Genomic DNA, 23248 nt, shown 5'->3' with positions numbered 1-23248 from the left:
AATGTACATTCTGTTAAATGCAGATGCAACTGTTTAGACCTTTTTTTGGCTATCATAAAAGGACTTGGGTCATATGAAGTATGCTCTTAGCTTCAGTGAAAGCAAAACACATTGGTAACGTGATGGTACTGGATAATCTCCAAATGTCTGGAAACGAATACCTTCTGAGTCCTGGGTCAGAGGAGATGAATGAAAAGTGCAAATGGATGAACAGTAAGGTTTCAGTGGACTCCAAAGCACTGAACTGTGCACTGAGCTGTGAGTTGTGTGCACAGATTGAAACAGTCTTTATCCTGATTCTGAGATGCACTGTGTGATGCCGATGGAGCTGCTGCACATTAGGAAGAAGCCATCCTGCCATGTATTTGCTTTTGCGATGGGGTCTTGGCAGCTTGGGCTGATCTAGAGCTCCCTATATGGTCCAGGCTGGCCTCAAATGCACACTCTACTTGGCTCTGCTTCCCAAGTGCTGAGATTATAGGCATGCATCATCATGCCTTGCTACTGAGATATAAAAGTGTACCATTTAGGCTGTTCACTGACAGAATGCCAGGAATTATTTTGGTTCTCAGCTGCAGAAGTGTCAGTCCATTGTGGTGTGGAGGGCATGGTGAAACAGAGCAGTCTACATCATGGTGACGAGGCAGGAAGGAATGGAGCAGGGATAGTATGCCCACCAGAACCTGCTTCAGTGACCTGCTTTCTGGAGTTAGGGATCGACACCTCAAAATTTCAGCATCTCTCAAAATAATGCCACTAGCTGAGGACCTGTGCTTTAATATGTGAGATTGTATATGTGGTTTATTTTATATTACAGCCATAATACTCATGTAGAGTTAGGTGGGAGCTTAAACTGTCTCCTTTAGGCGATGACTTCCAAATCTACCTGTTCACCCTTAGGTAGCTGAAGGCTGTGCTTTTTTGACCTTTGACTTAGCATGACTCAAGTCATACTTACCTTTCTCACTCTTTCTTTTTATCAGTTTTTCTTTTGTGTGTGTATGACTGTGCATGTGCACATACATGTGTCTGTGCATGCATGTGAAGGCCAGAAGTTGATGTCGGTGTCTCCTATTGCTCTCTACCCTATTTATTAATTTATTTTGAGACAATCTTTTCCTGAGCCTAGAGCTGACAGATTTGACGAGAGCAGCTGACTCCAGGGTCCTTTTGTTTCCACCATACCTGGACTGCTCTTAGAGGTGTGCACTGAGCTTTGTTTATTTTGTTTTGTTTTTTATAAAGCAGGGCATGGAAGCACATGCCTTTTTTTTGTTGTTGTTGGTTTTTTTTTTTTTTTTTTTCCCAAAAAAAAGCATATGAGTACACTGTTGCTGTCTTCAGAAACACCAGAAGAGGGCATCAGACTCCATTACAGATGATTGTGAGCCACCATGTGATTGCTGGGAATTGAACTCAGGACCTCTAGAAGAACAGTCAGTGCTATTAACCTCTGAGCCATCTCTCCAGACCTTCATTGAGATTTTGCCAAGATTACAGGCATGCATCATGGCACCTAAGGTTCTGTGTGATGTGAGATATGTTTTTGTATGTTTGTTTGCCTGCTTTTTGTTTCTTGATTCATGAGTTGGGAAGTGAACAGGTCCTCATTGCTTGTACGCCAGGGTCTTTACCAACAGAGCCATCTCGCCACCCCGTCCCTTCTTTACTCTCTGTATTAATTAATGATATTCCTTTCTTTCAAGTTAGTACAGAAAAATACCACTTTTAACTTCCTTCTCTTATTTATTTACCCAAATTTATTAATTCTACCTTTTTAAGATAAAACCTTTTTTTCCCTTTCCATATTTATTCACCCAAATTTATTGACTTTTGTCTTTTTAAGATAAAAAGATAGCTCTGTGCCTGTGTGTGGGTATGAACTTATGTGTATAGGAGAGCATTGTATTCCTTGGAGCTGGAGTTAGAGATAGTAGTGAGCTGACAGACATGGGTTCTGGGATCTGAACTTGGGTCTTCTAGAACAATAAGAGCTCTTAACTACTTAGCCATCTTTCCTGTCCCTTTGTTCTGACCTTCTAAAATCTCTAATATTTAGAGCTTTTACTTCAAATCTAATTTAGCACCCCCCCCCAATCTGTGTGGTGTCTTTGATCTTCTAGTTCCTTTTCCAGTTTCTGTTTTTTCTCTAAGTCAATCCTGACAGCGTCTTCTAAGACTAAAGTGCAGGTGTGTTGTTTCAAATTGAAGTTCTTTAGTATCTTCCTCTTGTAATCAGGATTATGTAACTGCTATTCATGCTTTTGCCATTCATACCCCTACCCCTACCCCTACCCCCGCCCCTACTCCCCACCCATTTTCTTGTTAAGCTCAGTCTGTCTATCCTACTGGAGTGCGTTCTCTTCTAGCCCACATGGTTTGCTTTCTTGGCTTTAATAGACAAAGTACTTTGACTAGTTTGTTGTGCCCCTTCTTTTGTGCCATCATATACTCTACTTTCTTGTTCATCCTGGCAGAGTTCCATTCTTTTAATTTCTATTGGACAATCACATCTTTCTCTGTCTCTATGCAAATCTGTTTTCAGGTCATACTCTGTATTGTTAACATATAGTTATATTTTCTATGTGTGGTTTACGTTTCCTGTAACAGTTGCTGGGTCCTATTTCCTCTGTTGTGATTTACTCATACTCTGCTTACAAATTTGATTTGCTCCTATCAGCAACCCTGCCCCCCCATGTGTGTGTGTGTGTGTGTGTGTGTGTGTGTGTATGTGTGTGTATGTGTGTTTGTGTATGTGTTCCCAGAGCCTATTAAAGTACTCTTTTAAGGAATGCTGGCTGATTATCATTGAATTTAGTGAGTGGTAACCATTCATTTGAACTAAAATTATTATTAAGATGAAATCCTATTACAACTCATGTTAGATCAATAAGTGCTCATTATATAAGCAGAAAAGAGTTAACAGCCAAATTGGTGATCTGTACCTGAGGAAAGACAGTGAATTTGTGTTGGTGGTCATGGTCTGCATCATCATGTAGCAATCAGTGCTTTGGAGCCTGGGAAGCCTGGTGATAGATTGGCTTTGCTGCTTAGGGCTCAGTGGATTTCTTAGTGCTTGGCTTCAAATCTCAAGTCTTTTTTTCATGTGGCTGATGCGTTGCTTGTATTGAGACAGTTAGGCATCTCCATTAATATGTCTGAAGCAGAGGATTCACTCTTATGGAATGGGAAGTCCCAGTGGTACGGTTTGTCCTCCGATTCTTAACATAATCAGTATACTAGAAAGTGCATGATCTGGCCTACCATAACAGTGTACAGAAAGTTCTTTGTTGTTCATGTAAGAGTGCTATTCTGTGCAGATAGAGTACATCCATTTGCTACTGAGAATCGTCTTAGACTGAATTGTGAATAACTCCCTTATAAGAGTTGGCACCATTATATCCTGGCGACCTCTGAGTTTGAGAGGTCCTACTGTCACGGCCTTGAAGGTGAGGCATTTTCTTTTTAGAAGGTCTTAATTTTCTGCAGGCATGTTGCACTAAATTGTGTAAGATTTCAGTTGTGTTGTTTCACTGTTTTCTTTACCAGTTGCTAGTTGTCCTCTAGTCATTTACTAAACCAATTCTTGCTCTGTATTGTACATTAGTAGCAATTTACATAACTCAGCTATTTTTAAAAATTTCTCCTACATTCTATGAAATTTTCCTTTAATATTAAAACAAGATGCCTGAAAAAGGCTGTTTCATAGATAATTTTAAAATTTAAGGCTGTTAATCTTAGCAAGGAAATAATAGACATAACCAAGCTCACCTGTGGGCATAAATATGGTATTACTATAGATGAGGTCATTTCGAGGCTTGGAGTCTAGAAAGATGGGAGCAGAGGCTGTGCTGTTTGCTGAGCACCGGCTGGCGCCCCTCCTTGCTGCACTCTTAGTGTAGTGGTTTGTAGGTTCCTGTAGACTTGTGCCTGCTGGGACAAGACTGTTTTTATGTCCTTCTATTCATTCTTTCTTCCTTTCATCTCTTGTCTAGTTATTGCTGCTGACAGTTTCCCACTGCAGTTAGGTAGAAGCTGTGATAGCATCTTGTTCGCTCATCTTGAAGGGAATTGCTTTTATAGTTTAGGAATGATTATAGTGAGTGACAAGAGTTATATTTGCCTTTGGAAAGTATCTTTTATTTGGTTGTTTTCTCTTTTTCTGCTTTGATATGAGGTATAGCCATCATAAATGGATATTGAATTTTATTGTTCACTTATAATGAATTATTTGTTTTTTTTCTTTGATCTACTAGTGGACAAATTTTATTTGTAGAATTTTCTAAAGCTCTTAATATTTCAGAATGAAATCCAGTTATGATGTGTTACCCTTTTTCTAATGCTTTTCTCTAAAATGCTAAAAATTTAAGGAGTTCAAATTTTTATTTTTAAAACTAATTATAAAAATTATGTAAATTGTCAGTTCCCACATGTTGCTTTCAAATGTACTTCACTTGTGGTTGAGCAATTGAATCTAGCATTTAGCTAATAAAGTAAAATGTTGGGAGCTATTGCCTGACAATATTATTACAGCTAGATGTTCTGTTACTAACTACCTCATGAGTTTTAACATGGGTTTGAGGGTGAATTTGGCAAATTGCTTGCTTTAAAGACAATTAATTGTTATAGATAGCCCTTTGACTCTGTCTCAGCATTTTGAGTAGGACTTGGAACTTTTTTGCTTTATTTCTTTTCAAGCCTATGTTACCTGCCTGTTGCGGTAAGCTTTCCATGACAGATTTGAACAGAAACCAAAATCTCTGAACATAATAGGTTTTTTTTTTTTTTTTTTTTTTTTTTTGTCTTATTAGAAAGATATTTAATCACAAAATCTCATGCCATGGTTCAATGAAAGAAAGGATCTGATGTTGTGAGACTGTGCTAGAGAAACTTCTTACCCCAGGAGTTACTTGAAATTATAATTGACCTGTGGCTTAGAGGCAAAGAAAGAGTTTAAAAATGTTTTAAATAGAGAACAATAACAGGCTTAGGATGCTGTCAGTGGAAAGAGGTGTTTAGGGGACCACAAGGAGTGTGGCTGAGCACAAAGAATGTATGGGCAAGGTGAATCTGCAGAGACCCAGAGAGTCATATTGTGTAGGTCTTTGTTTTAGTATCAACAGTAGAATTCCTTAATATGTGGAGAGTAAATAAAGTATTGCAAGTGAGGGTGACAGAGTTTATATGATTGCAGAAAGTTCTTCTCAGTTCTCTGTTGTGGAATTAGAACTTTCTTTCTATACAGTGAGAAATATTTAGGGAACAAAATGAGAGTTTCTGTTGGATTTCATTTATATGACAAGAGCACTGTTTACTAGGATGAAGACTGACAAAAGTGAGATTTAGGGATGGAATCCACTATTCTAGTTTGGATTGTTCATTAAAGGCTTCAGAGAAACAGTTACAAATGCCATTTGGGGGTTTGGGTTAGAAATAAGAATTTTCCTTTTGCTAAGTGAATCAAACTAATTTTATATTTGCATGCGATCTTTGAGTTCATATCACATGCATTTTATTCACAATTTACATTTCCTGAAAGATGTTTTAATTTTTGTAGATGCTCTAAAGTTGTCTGTCTGTGAAAGAGACCAATTCAGGAACCTTATTCTCTTTCCTGTGTCCTTTGGCTCAGGTCTTCAAGAAAGACTTTTACTTGGAGGCCTGCTCAGCTGCTGCTCTGGGGGAGGCCATGTGGTTAGAGAAGGAACTACTGAGACCATAGCAAAGTAGTTGAACTGTAGTAGGCTTTAGATATGGTTATCCTGGGAGTTTGAAGTTGACTCATCTATTTCTGGCTAGATGTTTTTGTGTTGAGCAGTTTTCAAGCCATCTAGAAACAAACACAGGTCCTGTGCATGTAGCCTCTTCTGGTGTCTACTTGTTCAGGGACCTATCTGGACTAAGAGCTGCTGTTGCCAGGGATTTCCAGGCACCACGTGAAAAATTGAAGAGTTGTAATCTTTAATGGTGGCCTTAGAGATGAACGATTTGTGCAAATATGAGTGCTGTTGTAGACACAGGGTCAGAGGAAGTGTTGGTACTGGACTAGAGCAGAGAGAGTAGGCATGTTTTCTGCTACTTTCTTTTTAACTTTAAGTTTTTTACAGTTCAGCTGTTACCTCCTGGTCCGCCCTCCAACAGTTCTTTATCCCATTCTTCCTCCCCACCCCCCACCCCCTGGCCCCAGCAGGCCTCCCTGGCCTCTAGTCTCTCTGGGTTAGGTGCATCTTCTCTCCCTGGGACCAGACCAGACATCCCTCTGCTGTGGATGTGTCAGGGGCTGGTCTGATGATCTGCTAGTGTGCTGCCTGGTTGCTGGCTCAGTGTCTGAGAGCTTCAGGGGTCCGTGTTAGTTGAGACTGCTGCTGGTCTTCCTATGGGGTCACCCTCTTCTTCAGCTTCTTCCAGCCTTTCCCTAATTCAGTCACAGGGGTCCCCAACTTCAGTCCAGTGATTGGGTGTAAGTATCTGTGTCTTTCTCAGCTGTTTGTTGGGTCTCTCAGAGGACAACCACACTAGGCTCCTGTCTGTAAGCGAACAGTGTGATTGTTTTATCTGCTTGGGCCAGGGAGTGGTACTATTAGGAGGTGTGGCCTTGTTGGAGTAGGTGTGTCACTGTGGGTGTGGGCTTTAATACCCTAGTCCTAGCTGCCTGGAAGTCAGTCTTCTAGCAGCCTTCAGATGAAGATATAGAACTCTCATCTCCTCTTGCACCATGCTTGCCTAGATGCTGCCATGCTCCTACCTTGATGATAATGGACTGAACCTCTGAACCTGTAAGACAGCCCCAATTAAATGTCGTTCTTTTAAGAGTTGCTTTGGTCATGGTGTCTCTTCACATCAGTAAAACCCTAATTAAGACAATCAGTAATAGTGTTAGGCCTTGGAGCTTCCCCTTGATGGAGCCCAAGATGGGACAGTCAGAGGACTTCCTTTCCCTCAGTCTCTTTTCCATCTTTGTCCCTGCAGTTCTTTTAGACAGGAACAATTTTGGGTCAGAGTTTTTGACTGTGGAATGGCAACCCCATCCCTCCACTTGATGCCCTGTCTTCCTTTCCTCCCTCCTTCCTTCTTTTTTTATTTCTTTTTTTAAAATAAGGAACATTTAATTGGGGCCTTTCTACTGGAGGTGGACTCTCCCCACTGTTGGGCATTTCATCTAAGGTTCCTCCCTTTGAGTCCTGAGAATCTCTCACGTCCCAGGTCTCTGGTACATTCTAGAGTGTCTACCCACTTCTCACCCCCCAAGGTTGCATATTTCCGTTCATTCTGCTGGCCATCAGGGCTTCTCTTCTGTCCCCTCCCCCCCCAATACCTGCTCATGTTCCTTTTTTCCCCTCCCCCTCCCCTCTCCCACTCAGGTCCCTCCCTCTCTCTTCCTCCTGTGATTGCTTTCTTCTCCCACGTGGGATTGAAGTATCCCCACTTGGGCCCTTTGGCTTAGTTCTGTGGATTGTATCCTAGGTATTCTGTACTTTTTTGCTAATATCCACGTATTAGTGAATACATACCATGCATGGGTCTGAGTTAGTTACCTCACTCAGGATGATATTTTCTAGTTCCATCCATTTGCCTGCAAAACTCATGGTGTCCTCACTCTTAATAGCTGAATAGAATTATGTTGTGTAAATGAACCACATTTTCTGTATCCATTCTTCCATTGTGGGACATCTGGGTTGTTTCCAGCTTCTGGCTATCACAGATAAGGCTGCTGTGAACATAGTGGAGCAAATGCCCCTGTGGTATGGTAGGGCATCTTTTGTGTATATGCCCAAGAGTGGTATAGCTGGGTCTTCAGGTAGATCTATCTCCAATTTTCTAAGGAACCTCCAGATTAATTCCAGAGTGGTTGTACCAGTTTGTAATCCCACCAGCAATGGAGGAGTGTTCCCCTTTCTCAACATCCTTGCCAATGGGTGCTGTCACCTGAGTTTTTGATCTTAGCCATTCTGATTGGTTTAAGGTGGAATCACAGGTGCAAATGGTTTTGATTTGCATTTCCCTGATGACTAAGGACTTTAAACATTTCTTTAAGTGCTTCCCAGCCATTCAAGATTCCTCTGTTGTGAATTCTCTGTTTAGTTCTATACCCCATTTTTTTGATTGAATTGTTTGTTTTTTTTTTTTTTTTTTTTTTTTTGGAGGTTAGCTTCTTGAGTTCTTTATATATTTGGATATTAGCCTCTATCAGATGTGGGGTTAGTGAAGATTTTTTTTTTTTCCAATCTGTAGGTTGCCAATTTGTCCTATTGACTATGTCTTTTGCCTTACAGAAACTTTATAGTTTCATGAGGTTCTCATTTATCAATTCTTGATCTTAGAGCCTGAGCCATTGGCGTTCTTTTTAGGAAATTCTTCTGCGTGTGCTCCCCCGTCCCCAACCCCGGCCAGTGAGCTTGAGGCTCTTCCCACTTTCTCTATGAGAGCCAGTGTATCTGGTTTATGTGGAGGTCCACTTGGACTTGAGCTTTGTGCACTGTGACAAATCTGAATCTATTTTCATTTTTCTACATACTGACTGCAGTTAGACCAGCACCATTTATTGAAGATGCTTTCTTTTTTCCATTGTATATTTTTGGCTTCCTTGTCAAAGATCAAGTTCTAGCTAGAGCAATAAGACAACAAAAGGAGATGGAGGGGATACAAATTGGCAAAGAAGAAGTCAAGGTGTCATTATTTGCAGATGATATGACAGTATACATAAGTGACCCCAAAAATTCTACCAGAGAACTTCTATAGCTGATAAACAACTTCAGCAAAGTGGATGGATATAAAATTAACTCAACTCAGTAACTTTCCTTTTTACAAATGACAAATGGGCTGAGAAAGAAAATAGGGAAACAACACCCTTCACAGTAGTCACAAATAATTTAAAATATCTTGGGGTAACTCTAACCAAACAAGTGAAAGATCTTTATGACAAGAACTTCAAGTCTCTCAAGAAAGAAAATGAAGACCTTAGAAATTGGAGAGAGCTCCCATGCTCATGGATTGTTAGGATTAACATAGTAAAAATGGCCATCCCACCAAAAGCAATCTACAGATTCAACACAGTCCCCATCAAAACTCCAACACAATTCTTCAGAGACATGGAAAGAGCAATTCTCAATTTCATATGGAAAAACAGAAAACCTAGAATATCAAAAACAATTCTTTTTTTTTTTTTTTAAGATTTATTTATTTATTATATGTAAGTACAATGTAGCTGACTTCAGACACCCCAGAAGAGGGCATCAGATCTCATGGGTGGTTGTGAGCCACCATGTGGTTGCTGGGATTTGAACTCAGGACCTTTGGAAGAGCAGTCAGTGCTCTTACCCACTGAGCCATCTCTCCAGCCCCCCCCCTTTTTTAAAGATTTATTTATTTATCATATATATGTACGTACACTGTAGCTGTCTTCAGACACACCAGAAGAGGGCATCAGATCTCCTTACAGGTGATTGTGAGCCACCATCCCAGGTTGCTGGGAATTGAAATTAGGACCTCTGGAAGAGCAGTTAGTGCTCTTAACTGCTGAGCCATTTCTCCAGCCCCTTGAAAACAATTCTTAACAGTAAAAGAACTTCTGGGGAAATCACCATCCCTGACCTCAAGCTATACTAAAAAGCAATAGTGATAAAAACTGCATGGTATTGGTACAGAGACAGACACACTGATCAATGGAATAGAATTGAAGACCCGGAAATAAAACCACATACTTATGGATACTTTTGCCTTTAAAGATGTAAGACTTGTCTTAGAATGATTTGATGCCTTTTAAATTTTCACTGTCTTTCCCAGAATTTGTTGCTTTCTTCTGCTTTAGAGAAGCTGAAAAGGTATAAGAGTGCAGGTCCCAAAGGACAGTGACAATGCGGCCTCGTCATTACTTAGCTCTGTATATGGCTATGTGTGGGGAGTGCGGAGTAATGAGAAGGGTAGGGCATGAAGGGAATGAAGGAACCACTTCAGGACTTCACTGGACTCTCAGCCGAGGGGCCTCTCATCTCTTCCAGTAATCGTGCCTTCTGTCATACTGAGAAAAGGAGGCTCAGAGAGGTGATATGTGTTTATTGTCACCCTGCTAATGAAGATGCCACAGGCCTCACTGATTGCATAGTCAGAGAGATGTCCTTAGTTAGTGTGTTCTGTCTTGCTAAAAGGGCTATGAAGACAAAAGCTTTCTTTCACAAAGCTCAGGCCCTGTAAAATGGTCTTGATTCATTGAGAAGCTTTGAAAAGACAGATGGGATATATTGTGGCCTGTATCCCAGGCCATCCACTTCAGAGCTGACTCTAGATGACTGTATAATTTGCACTAATTAGCTAGTTTGCAGAGGTTTGGTGGTGAGGGGGTAACGATGCTTTACAGTTATGCTTGTGAGCCTTTGCAAACGCGGTGTTAGCCCCTGGTTTCCTTCTTCAGACTCCAGTACTTGTCAGGAAGACAGAAACTGCCCTTGAAAGAACCACTAGGCCCTTCGCTTTTCTGCACCTATGTGTATGCCTGTGCCTTAACTGAAAGTGGAAGAACACCTAACTGGGAGGAACTCCACAGTCTGAAATCTGGGGCAGGTAGTTGAGGGCTCCAGCAGAATCTCTTTTTCTTCTCTCTTTGGTCCATGGTGGCAGTTTGTTCTCATGCTGATTGTCTCATGGTTGTAACTCTTTGAAGAGAAGGATGAATAGTTGGGTCAGTTTGGACTTAGCAGCCAAAAGGCAAGTTTTTTTTTTTTTTTTTTTCCAGCTGACTTTGTCCATTTCTTAATCCACAGAGAAAAATATTTCCTGGTAGACCCCCTTTTTCTTACTTATTAAATTAGGATTATGTGGCTACCTGTAACTGTGGACAGGTGGGAAAGATTTGGTTGGCATAGATGGATTGAGATGTGTTACATTGGGCAGGCACAATTCTCTTTTATTTTTGGTAAGGTAGCATTGTTCTTTCCGTGTGTGTGTGTGTGTGTGTGTGTGTGTGTGTGTGTGTGTGTGCGTGTGTGTCTGTGTGTCGTCTTCTGTCTTCTGTTTAATCATCTGTTGAAGGACATCTGGATTTTTCTAGTTTGTGCTTATTATGAATAAAGTTGGTATAAATATTTGAATAGACTTTTCTTCCAGTTTAAACTTCACAGTAAGGGATATATAACACTGTCCTGTTAGCCACCTTGAAGTACAGTGGCATTAGGTATATTCATATTGTTGTGCAGCCATCAGTCTCTTCTTTAGCCCTCTTTTGATGCCGATAACAGGAACTCTGCACCCATAAAACAATGACTTTATCACCCCTACTGCAGTCCCTGGATTCCAGTATTTTACTTTGCAGCTCCGTAGCTTTGCCTTTTCTACAGACCTCACATGAATGTAGCATTTGCCCTTCTATGACAGGCAGTTAGGAGTGGGAAAACTCAACCAGACTTTTCAAAACCCTATGAATTGAAATCTGAAACACTTGTGCTCTCAATTATTTAGAAGGAGAAACACTGTATTCACCACTAACTAAATTAGAACTTTTATTTTTAAAAAAAGCTGAAGAGAGTTTTAATTAGTCTTCCTCAGTTGGGAATTGTTGCATTATTAAATCTTGGCCATTTATAGAGTACTTTCAGCAGTATATGCTGTACTAAATAAATGAAAGTTTCCACCTCTAATTTCCCATCTCTTCCCTTGGTCATAGGTTCCTGTTGTTGTCTCACCTCTGCTGTTCACCAGCACTGATTGGCTTGCTCTCCCTTCCCGTTGCCCTCCTGTTCTCCTTGCCTCGTCCTTGCCCTTTTTCCATGGGTCCCTTCGAGTTACTGGTTGTAGGTCCTCAGTTCTCTGTTGTGGATTAGAACTTCTTTGTAGGCTTCCTCTCTCACTGTAAAATATTTACTCACCATCTAGAATACATTTTCCTTCTCATACCACCTTATATTTATCTTGTTCTTTGAGCAGATGACTTTCTGTCTTCGATAATTTTTACCTTTTAATGTGGGGGGCTAGAAAACAAGCATTAGAGTTTAGTAGGAGAATTTTAAGGTGTTAAGTAGTACTCTAGCCTTTTTTTTTTTTTTTTCTAATTTAATTTATTTTTCTTTCCCAGGGAAGAAGAAGAGCGTCTGAGAAATAAGATTAGAGCTGATCATGAGAAAGCCCTGGAAGAAGCAAAAGAAAAATTAAGAAAGTCAAGAGAGGAAATCCGTGCAGAAATTCAGACGGAGAAAAACAAAGTAGTTCAAGCAATGAAGACAAAAGAGACCAGGGTACTGCCGCCTGTCCCTGTCCCACAACGTGTAGGGGTCAGTGGTGGGGATCCAGAAGACATGGAGATCAGGAAGAAAAGAGACAAAATAAAAGAGGTAATAAGGCGAGTGAGGTTGATGACACGGAGCCGTGAGCTCTGTGGTTGACTGGACTTCCCGTAGTGGTGTATGTGCATCCACTTGTTCTTCAGTGTAGTTGTAAGGATTGGGCGCTCTCTTTTTCTTTATTGATCATAATATAAGTTTTTGAAATTAAAAAATTGGCTCAAGTTTGTTTAGATGCTAGAGATCTTCTGAAGCCAGGGTTTTATAAAGGAGTAGGATCTGTGTGTAAGTTTATTGAATAAGCAATTTAAAATATTTAGTTTGAATGGATTATACCAGATGCTGTGCAGAGCCTTTCGTAGATGAGATTTTAAGCAAATCATACTGTTTGAGCCATGTATTAAGGAACTGTACTGCTATTAGGACCATGTTCCTTCCAAAGATTCTTCATGGATTAAATGATAGAAAATGGTTGATCTCAAAGGTCTTTAAATTTATTTAGCCCCAGTAAGTCTTTCAAGGAATTTCTAGGAATTACAGGTTAAGCAGATACCACCTCTAGTGAATTGAGTTAAACTGTGTTAATTGGGGTTCTTGATAATGCCGAGTAGAGTTTATAGTGAAGAAGCTTCATCAGTTGTAACAGCACCGACAAGGATACGTTCAATTTATGCAGTCACTTATCTCTATGTAGTCTGGTAATGGGTATGTTTTTAAATGTATTTTAAACTTGGTCTGCCAGTTTTTCTCACTGCCATGACATTTTTGGCAGGAGCTACAAAAGGAAGGGAGGGAGGGAGGGAGGAGAGGGAAGGGACAGGGAGGGAGGGTAGGTGGTTGGGCTGATTTTTGCTCACAGTTAGACACCGTTGTGCCAGGGAAGGTGAGGTGGCTAGTTATGTTGCATCTGCAGTCAGGGAGCAAGAGAGCAGTGAATGCTGTACTCAGCTGCCTTCTACCCTTTCCTTTCCTCCCTTTTTCCCCCAGTTTCAACCAAATGGGAGGGATGGAGCCACCTACCTTGAGGGTTGGTCTCCCCTCCTCAGTGAAGCCTCCTGAAAACATTCTCATTGACATAACCGGGTTGTTTCCTGAGTGGTTCCTTAGCCTGCTCAGTTGATGTTCCATCCTGATGCCATCACCCTTGGCCTTAGTGTTGTAAACCCTACCCTTGATGAGTGAAGATGGGTGGACATGTTAATTTTTGCCTGTCACTGTGGTCTGTTTTACACAATGGCTGCTTAGTATTCTTGTCTTGGGAGCATACTTTTTTTGACAGCTTTTTGTTCACATACCTTAATTATCCATTTTCAGATGTCATTACAATGTTTTGAAATGTTTTCTTACATATGTAATAATTTAGATTGATAATCATGTGCATTTAAGGGGGTTTACGGCTCGGCTCGGTACTTTGCCGGATTCCGTAGAGGTTAGCTTAGCAGTGCACGGGCTCAGCTTGTCCGTTCCTTTACCAGGCTCGCTTTGACTTACTGTTTCTAGTGACTTTTTTTGTAGATAACTTCAGATTTTCCTTCTACATAGTCATCCTTTTTGAATAGTGGTACTTTTTCTTTTGGTTTATTTCTGTTTCTTAGCCTACTGCACAGGCTAGTCCTTCTGTTAACTATTTTTTGAAAGAAATGGTGAGAATCAGCGGAGTAACTTAGGTGCTTACTCTAGAGCATAAGTGCTTACTACTCAACTGTTAGGCATGTTGGGTCAGTTCAGGTCTCTTCAGGGTGGCCTCTGAGTTTGAGGATATTTCTTTGTAATTACAGTTTAAGGGTGTTTTTTATATATATCATGAATGTATAATGAATTTTGTGAAATGCTTTCTCTATATTTTTCTAAAAAAATCAGATAATTGATTTTTTTTTTTAACTTTTTGTTAATATGGTAAGTTTTATTTACTTTTTTTTAAATGTTAAACTCACCTTATATGTCTGGGTACATGAAATCATGTTAACATATTTTCTTTATACAGTAATATTTGTTTTAGAAGAAATTTTGTCTGTATTTGTCTGGAGTTTTCTTATAATGTTTTTGCCTAATTTTGGTATTTGATTATACTGGTTACATAAAGCAAGTTTTGAAGTGGTTTAATGAATGGTATGTTGTTAAATGATACACCACAGTTTACTGTTATACTAAATGTTGTTGTGTAGCTCAGAACTACATAGGTTGTAAAACTCTGAACTCATGCTAGCTGATAGAGAATATTTATTAGTTTAATGGCTTCAAAGAAGGGCATTAGGTATGACTGATTCTAAGTCTGTAACAATGCATTTGTATTTGCCTCTTTTCTTTCATTACTTGGTTTTTCTTTGATGCGAGAGAGTTAGCCATTACCAGGATTGAATTATATAGACCCGTGAGATCCTAAATGAGGTAATCTTCTGCTCCCTACTGTTAGACTAATATGAATACAAAGGACTTGATTAACCTACTTGATCCATATGACCATCCAGTCACTATGACTGAGAGCAAGGTTTGGCAGCTCACTACATGTGGGCTAAAGCTTTTCATTTGCCTGTTTTTGAAAAATCAATTTTAGTTGGCATACAGACATGGCCATTTGGTTCCATATTACCTAGGACTGCCTTTGTGCTTTTGTAACACTTTAAATCTGATCTCTGTTCTAAAGGTAAGAGATTGTAGAGTCAGGCTGGATTAGTTGGTAGCAGAAGCAAGGCCCCTTGATTGACAACCCAGTCATTATCACAGTGAAGAAAGAGGGGCGGTTCCCCAAAGTATTAGCACTTTATGAAAGGAAAGAATGCCAGATAGCTACCCCTCTTTCTCCAAATAACTTTCTGATTACACCTAATGCTTTGTTGTGTAAGTTGAAGTATAGTTGTTTTTCTTAGGGTTCCTGTTCCTGCAATGAAACACCATGATCAGAAAGCAAGTTGGAGAGGAAAGGGATTATTTATTATTTGGCTTATTCTTCCATATTGCTCTTCATCATCAAAGAAAGTCAGGGCAGAAACTCAAACATGGCAGGGACCTGGAGGCAGGAGCTGATGAACAGGTCAGGAGCTGATGCACAGGTCAGGAGGGTGCTGTTTACTGGCTTGCTCAGTCTGCTTTCTTACAGAACCCAGGATCACCATTCCCGGAATGGTACCACCCACCACGGGCTGAACTCTTTCTCATCAGTTACTAGTTACAAAACTGCCTTACAGATGCGGAGGCATTTTCTCATTTGAGGTTCCTTCCCTTCAGATAATTCTAGCTTGTGTCAAGTTGACATCAGAGTAGCCAGCACAGTAGGTATGTGTGTTTTTATACTGAAACAAATGTTAATTGAGTAATATGGTGTACTGGCTAGTTTTGTGTCAACTTGACACAGCTGGAGTTATCACAGAGAAAGGAGCTTTAGTTGGGGAAATGCCCCCATGAGATCCAGCTGTGGGGCATTTTCTCAATTATTGATCAAGGGGGAGAGGCCCCTTGTGGGTGGCCTACCATCTCTGGGCTGGTAGTCTTGGATTGTATAAGAGAGCAGGCTGAGCAAGCCAGGGGAAGCAAGCCAGTAAAGAACATCCCTCCATGGCCTCTGCATCAGCTCCTGCTTTCTGACCTGCTTGAGTTCCAGTCCTGTATCCTTTGGTGATCAACAGCAGTATGGAAATGTAAGCCGAATAAACCCTTTCTTCCCCAACTTGCTTCTTGGTCATGATGTTTGTGCAGGAATAGAAACCCTGACTAAGACATATGGTAATGTAGGAAACATGGCAGAAGGGGTAAGAATATAATATCCCAACTCTAAATTATATGAAGAATAAAACAGTTTGTGGATAGCTTCAATTGCTGTATTACAATTTTTCTCTTCTCAGATGATGAAACATGCCTGGGATAATTACAGAACATACGGATGGGGACATAATGAACTTAGGCCTATTGCAAGGAAAGGCCATTCCACTAACATATTCGGTAAGGTAACTTCTTTGAATTACCCACCACCCTTTCTTTTAAAACAAAATCTGGCTTTTAAAAGTACTCTCCAAGTTCTCTGTTCCTGTGCAGTTATAATATGAACTTTTTGTTTTGGTGTCAAGATTTAGTTCTAGTTGCACTGAAATACATAGCTTTGTGTTAGATACTCTATTTACACATAAGTACTTTATATCTTTAAGTATTTTGAAGGTTTTTTCCTCATGCATTTTCTTTTGTTTAATGTCATGAAAGGTAGATATCTCTTTGCAGTTTTTTCCCCTTCAAGATGGTAAAGTACTACTAGTGATATTCATAAAGGAAAAGGAAACAGCTTAGAGAGTCCAGTGTGCTATTAGAAGTCTAAGATGGAGCACACCAAGAGTGATGAGGTACATTATGGTCCCCTCCCTTCTCTCTTCCTCTCCCTTCTCCCCCTCTCTCCTTCTCTCCCTCTCTCCCTCCCTTCCTCTTTCTCCACCCCCCCATTGGTAAAAATAAATGTCTTAAAAAAATAAGTTGTTCTCCTGAGTGGTGGTGGTGCACGCCTTTGATCCCAGCACTCGGGAGGCAGAAGCAGACAGGTTTCCAACTTCAAGGCCAGCCTGGTCCACAGAGTAAGTTCCAGGACAGCCATGGCTACAAGGAGAAAGTTTGTCTCAAAAAAACAAAAACAAACAGACAAAAAGAATTGTTCTAAATTTAGTTATGTTGGGAAAAGAAAAACATTTTGTTGTAGCTAGTCAGTGGTTACCATATTTTTCATAATATATTTCATTTAGCTTGTATCTTTTAATGAAATAGAGTATATTCTCTCTGTAAAAGTGTTACGGATAAAAAAGTTCCTGTTGCTTTTGTAGATTTCACGAATGATGGTCCACTTAAAGACATAGACTTATATTTATATTTTATATTATACTTAAATTATCTTCCAGAGACTGTCCCTGAGCCAATGAGCCTTAGTTTTAAAGGATTTGAGGATAAACATGTATAGAAAATAAGAGGCAGATATGGATTTTCTTCATTAAATTAGAAAGTGTGTGTGTGTGTGTGTGTGTGTGTGTGTGTGTGTGTGTGTGAACATCTCCCTCACTCCTCCCCAGGGTGGAGGTCAGTTCTGGTCTTCTGTTATGGAGTTCCAGAACTCAGATGCAGGTTGCCAGGCTTGTTCAGGAAGTGTTTTTACCTGCGGAGCCTTGCCCCAAGCCCTTAGTTTTCCCTTTACCCAGTTGTCTCATTTGTTACTCCAAATTTCATTATGACTTTGTAGAGTTAAAATTGTAGATCAAGCAGACAGACAGACAAGCAGACAAACCAACAGACAAAAACTAAGACAGTTTTCTTCAATCTGTCTTCTGTCACTGTAGGATGAGTGGACAGGTATTGAACTTTAACTCACAGTATTACAGGTTTCAGGGAGTTAACCTAAAACATGTCTTTCCCTAAGCTTTTATTGTAAATGGTTCTTTCATGTGATAACTGAAATCAGTACATCCTGCCCTCACTAGTTAGTCCTTGCCACCAAAGCACTTCGCAGATGACAGAAAACCTATCTCAAAATGACTTGAACTAAACCCAGTTCAGTCACCTCAGTGGCGTTCTGGTGTAGAGTTGATTCAGGTCAGGCTTCCCCCTCCCCTCCTCCTTTATGTGCTGGCTTCTTAGAAGGATAGGCTCAGCATTTGGGGTTTCATGTCTTTATACTGTATTTATACTGTATTTGTAGAATCAGGGAAGTGTTTGGATTTCTTAGAATCTTTGATTCTTGTTTTCTCTAAATGATGTAGTCATGTGTCTCACCCTCTCTGGGCCTGCTGCTGCAGAGGACGAAGAGTAGAAGAGACCTGCTGCTGGTCATAGCTTAGCACTGGTCCTAGCTACCCAGACATGGTTAATAGAATGAATCCTTTGATTTTTCTGAGACAAAGTCTTGCTTGCTTATGTTGCTCTATAACTTAATATCTTCCTACCTCAGCTTCCTAAGTGCTAGAATTACAGATTTGTACCATCATGATTGACTAACATGGATGCTTTTTTTTATTTTTTTGTTTTGAGACAAGCTTTTTCTGTGTGTATATTTTGCTGTCTAGAACTCACTCTGTAGATCAGACTGACCTCAAACTCACAGAGATCTGCCTGCCTCTGTCTCTGGAGTGCTGGGATCAAAGGCATGCACCACTACCTCCTGGCTGCATGGATGCTTTTTATTTGATATTCTGGAGATTTTTTTTGTGGAGTTATGTTAAAGGTCTTTTTGCATTTAAAAAGAGGGATTTTGATTTAAGTTTGACTTTGCAATGCTTTTTAAAAGCTACTTTTGACTTTGTACATATATGTATATATGTACATATAGAAGTATTTTTTCACTTTTGATTTAACTAGGGCTTTATAGGCTAATATTTTGTTATTTTTTGTTTTCATGTTTATGAGGTATATTCTGTAGATTGTTTCCTTCTTCCTCCCTCCCTCCCTCATCCCTTCCTTCCTTCTTCCCTCCCTCCCTCTCATCCATCCATCCATCCATCCATCCATCCATTCGTCCATTCATTTTTGAGAAAGGGTCTTACTATATACCTGGGTGTGAGACTTCAGCTCCTGTGTGCTGGGATTTAAAAGGTGTACACCACAGGGGCTGGGAAGATGGCTCAGCATTTAAGAGCACTGGCTGCTCTTCCAGAGGTCTTCAGTTCAATTCCCAGCAACCACATGGTGGTTCACAACCATCTGTAATGGAATCCGATGTCCTGTCCTAGTGTGTCTGAAGACAGCTACAGTGTACTCATATACATAAAATAAGTAAATACTTATTTAAAAAAGAAAATAAGTGTGCACCCACGACACCCAGATGTATACTTTTCTTGTACTGTGTTTCTGCTTTGGTTTGGCAGCCGGCTGTTGCTATTTTCAAAATTAGTTGTGTAACACTTTGTATAGAGTAGAACTGTCAGTCTTAACATTGAAATAGAATTTATTTCATGAAACTTGTAGAATGTGTGGTAATTTTATAGTGAGTGGCTCTTTGAATATTTTTTTCACACATATAATCAGATCACTGTCCCACTAATCTAAGATTTTGAAATTTATTGTGAAAATAAAGTAAGACTTTTAGAATTTTATCTTGTTGCTTTTTTATTTCCTATTTTGATGTTTTGTTTGTTTCTTTCCTTCTGAAAAACTAGGTTAGGAATAGATCTATTATATGATTCTTTTTATAGAACATCTTTCAAATTAGTTCTTTTGATACTCTTCTTTGTTTCTAATATATTTCTGCCCTTAGCTTTGGTAGTTTGACTCTGTTGTTCATGCTTTCTGGTCCTTTTCCTTCTCAGTAGTGTTGAGAGTTCATTTACTTTTGTTTGTCTTCATTAAATAGTAAAAATTTAAAGTTACTATTTTTTTCAGAACCTTTTGACAATCCCATAAATTAAAAAACTGTTATATAATACTCCCTCCCCACCCTTTTGAGACAGGATTTCCCTGGGTAGCCCTGGCTGTTGTAGAACTTGTAGATCAGGCTGTCCTCAAACTCAGAGATTCCCCTGCCTCTACCTCCTGAGTGCTGGGTGAGATTAAAACATGTGCCACCACGCCTGGCTGTGTTACACATCTGCAGTTATTTTTCTGTTAGTTTACACATAGATGATTCCAGTTATTTAGCATTTTTTCCAGGTGAAATCTTATGTTATCTAGCAAACACTGGTTTCATTTTCATCATGTATTCCTTAGCTCTTCATTTATGGCACAGATCTACCCTGTGTAAGTAACTTGGATGGTGTGGGCAGAGTATGTATGCACTGTGCAGCGTAGACAAGGAGATGACCAGTAACTAGGAGCATAGCTGCTGCAGCACAGGAGGGACAGCAGCGCTGGCAGGCCTTAGAGGAAGGAGTTCAGTAAGTGTGAAGAGCGTACTAACAGTTATCTTTTAGATGGATTCAGACGAGTATATGAGAGGAAAGCCTTTATCTTGGTAAAACAGCTGAGGATCAAGAAAAGTAAATGAAAATGTTGTGTGTAATAACTGCAGATGGACATTCTGGATGATACTGGCATGAACTGAGTTTGGAGAAAACCGAGACATATTATCAGGGTGTTGTATTCTTGTTTAATTAATAGAAAGATTATTGATGAGGTGAGGGAATTATTAGGGACATTTGAACAAAAAAGGTATGTGATTTAAGGACAAAGATCAAAAGGTATTTGTGTCTGTAGTTTTAGGCCATTGAGAGGGAAATTAGTTTTACCCACACCCCCAAGAGAGAGAAAAAGGAAGAAAGAGAAGAAAGTCCAGTAAGCTGTCCTTCCTTCTTGTCCTGCATGCAGGGCCGATCTGAGCACCCATTGGGTTGCTTCGCTTAGTTAATTCCTCGTGACTTGCTTTCTGAAACTAAAGACTAGGGTTGCCTGTTAGATGTGGTAGTCCCTTGTATTTTGATTTCCCTCCCTATTGTACTTCATCATTTCTCTTCCCTCTACCTGCTACTTTCTTTTTTTATTAAAGAGTGCTAACATAGTTGGGTATGGTGATGCACGCTTTTAATCTCAGCCCTTGAGAAGCAGAGGAAGGTAGATTTCTGAGTTTGAGGCCAGCCTGGTCTACAAAATGAGTTCCAGGACAGCCAGGGCTACAAAGAGAAACCCTGTCTTGACAAACCAAACCAAAAAAAGTAATACAATTTATTATAATTATTTAGTCTTATGAATTTTTAAAAAGATTTATTTATATGAGTCTTATGAACTTCTTATACATAGAAATCCCCCCTTCTATGGATTTGAACCAGAAGGACATGGCTTATGTTGTGTCTTACCCCGTCATTTTGAATAGTCCCCTTTTCTTGAATCATTACCCTCCTCAGACATATTTCATACTTTAGTTAAGTATATACGCGTATTCTGACCAAGACAGAAAAACAAGGAGACGATAATGTTAGTTTTCACTTACTTTTGTATTTGCTCCCCCAATCTTATCTTTTGTAAACTCTATCAAACTGTTTCTACCTGGTCTAATAGAAAAGTAAGCAATGACATTACTTAAAAGTAATCTTTGATTTACTCTTAATATGTACAAAATTAAAAATAGAACATAGACGAAGGGGATTTTTTCTATTTTAAAAAATTATTTTATTTATTTACATTTCAAATGTTGCCCCCCTTCCCAGTTTGCAACCCCCTACCCCATTCCCTCCTCCCTTTTGCCTCTATGAAGGTGCTCTCCCACCTACCCAACCACTTGTACCTCACCCTTCTAGCATCCCTTCTCCCGGGCAACAAGCCTCCACAGGACCAAGTGCCTCCCCTCACACTGATGCCAGATAAGGCCATCCTCTGCTACATGTGTAGTGGGAACCATGGAGCCACCCATTACTCTTTGGTTGGTGGTTGAGTCCCTGGGAGCTCTGAGGGATCCAGTTAGTAGATATTGTTATTCTTCCTATGGGGTTGCTGTCCCTGAAGGGGATGTTTTTAACAACAGCTGTTTCTTCCTCCTAAATATAGGAAGCTCACAGATGGGTGCCACCATAGTGGATGCTTTGGATACCCTTTATATCATGGGGCTTCATGATGAATTCATGGATGGGCAAAGATGGATTGAAGAAAACCTTGATTTCAGCGTGGTGTGTATACCTTGGCAATTTATCTAATCCCTTAACTATAAAAGGACAGTTTAATGCTCTGATCTGGATATTTGTATCCTCCTAAATTCATACTAATCACTCATGTGTTGGAACTAGAAAGGATCTTTGTGTAGTGATGAGTTCATCAGGACAGAGCTATTATGGATATAATTAGTTCCTTATAATGTAGTTCTCAGAGAACTACTTTGCTTTTTACGTGCAAGGTCATGTAAGTACCATTGTGAATCAGTTGAGTGGTGCTTACCAGTTACAGAATCTGCTGGTGCTGTTGATCCTGGACTTTCCAGATTCCAGGAAGGTGAGAAGAAAATTTCTATTAGTTATCAACTGCATATGGTGAATGCTGTCCTGTTAAAGCAGATCTAATAGGTAAAGATAGGAGTTGTGGTGCTGTGAACATGGTCTCAGCAGTTTGTTGAACTTCTTTTGGGATTATCATTTGTTTTGTTACTTTTATCATCTTTTCTCACTCTCTTCATTTTTCTTGCAATTATTTAAAACCAGTTAAGGACATAATAACTGAGGGAGAAGCAATGAACTAGTCTAACAAACTAATTAACTGCTTTACATTATAATACTTAGTTTATAATATTTATAATAGTAGTGATAGAATAATAGAGTACACCTATTATTATTATTATCATTATTATCATTCCTAACTATTGGGGAATTTCTTATTAATGTGATGTTTCTGAGAAATAGCCCAGGAAGCTGTGCACATGTGACTGGAAGGCAGGCAGTCTTTCTGTGGTGTAGGAGGGAACGTGCCTCACTTCTACAAATGTCCAGGACTCCTTTGACCTCATTCATAATTTTGCAGCCAGTGTGACCATCTGGGTAGCTGGATGTCCACAGCAGTGCTGCATGTGGAGATGTGGAGGCCAGTGCTTGATGTTAGTGAAGTCTTCCTTGCTGGCTGATTGCTTTCCACCTCATCTATCACTCAAGGTTTCTCACCTGAACCCGTTTACCTGTTTGGCTAGTCTAGCTAGCAAGCTTTCTCTGGGGATCCCCTCTCTCCCAGCTCTGCCTGTTTGCTGGGATTATGTGGAGGACTCCCATTCCTGTTTGGCATTTATGGAAGCGCTAGAGATTCGAGCTCCAGCCCAAGTGCTTTCACAGAAGATGCTTTACCTACTGAGCCACTCACTGGTCCTAGAAATGCCCTAGTGTCTAAGCCTAAATATAAGCATTTGAACGCTCTATTTAGAATGTTTTATCTATTCCCCGGGTATCAGATCCGCTGGGCCTGGACTTACAGATAGTTGTAAGCTGACATAGGGGTGCTGGGAATTGAACCCAGTTTCTTTGGAAGAGTAGTCAGTGTTCTTAACCACTAACTAACTCTCCAGCCTCTGTTTAGTTCTTTTGAAAGGGTTTTTATCTATTGGCATTCATTATAAAAAC

General features: G+C 39.9%; 1 protein-coding gene across 1 annotated transcript in view; it reads left to right on the top strand.

The window, feature by feature from the left end:
• The window catches only part of Man1a2 (mannosidase alpha class 1A member 2), a 133750-nt gene that overhangs the window by 21496 nt on the left and 89006 nt on the right, over nt 1-23248 (top strand). Inside the window, exons 2-4 of the mRNA XM_021195475.2 lie at nt 12065-12320; nt 16109-16205; nt 21702-21820. Of these exons, the coding sequence (XP_021051134.1) occupies nt 12065-12320; nt 16109-16205; nt 21702-21820 (472 nt within the window). The remainder of the gene's footprint in view (nt 1-12064; nt 12321-16108; nt 16206-21701; nt 21821-23248) is intronic.

Source organism: Mus pahari, chromosome 4 (genome assembly GCF_900095145.1).
Source record: "Mus pahari chromosome 4, PAHARI_EIJ_v1.1, whole genome shotgun sequence".
In the NCBI taxonomy this organism is placed as follows: Eukaryota; Metazoa; Chordata; class Mammalia; order Rodentia; family Muridae; genus Mus; species Mus pahari.
The sequence above is the reverse complement of the archived record's forward strand: the minus strand, read 5'-3'. Positions and strand labels throughout refer to the sequence as shown.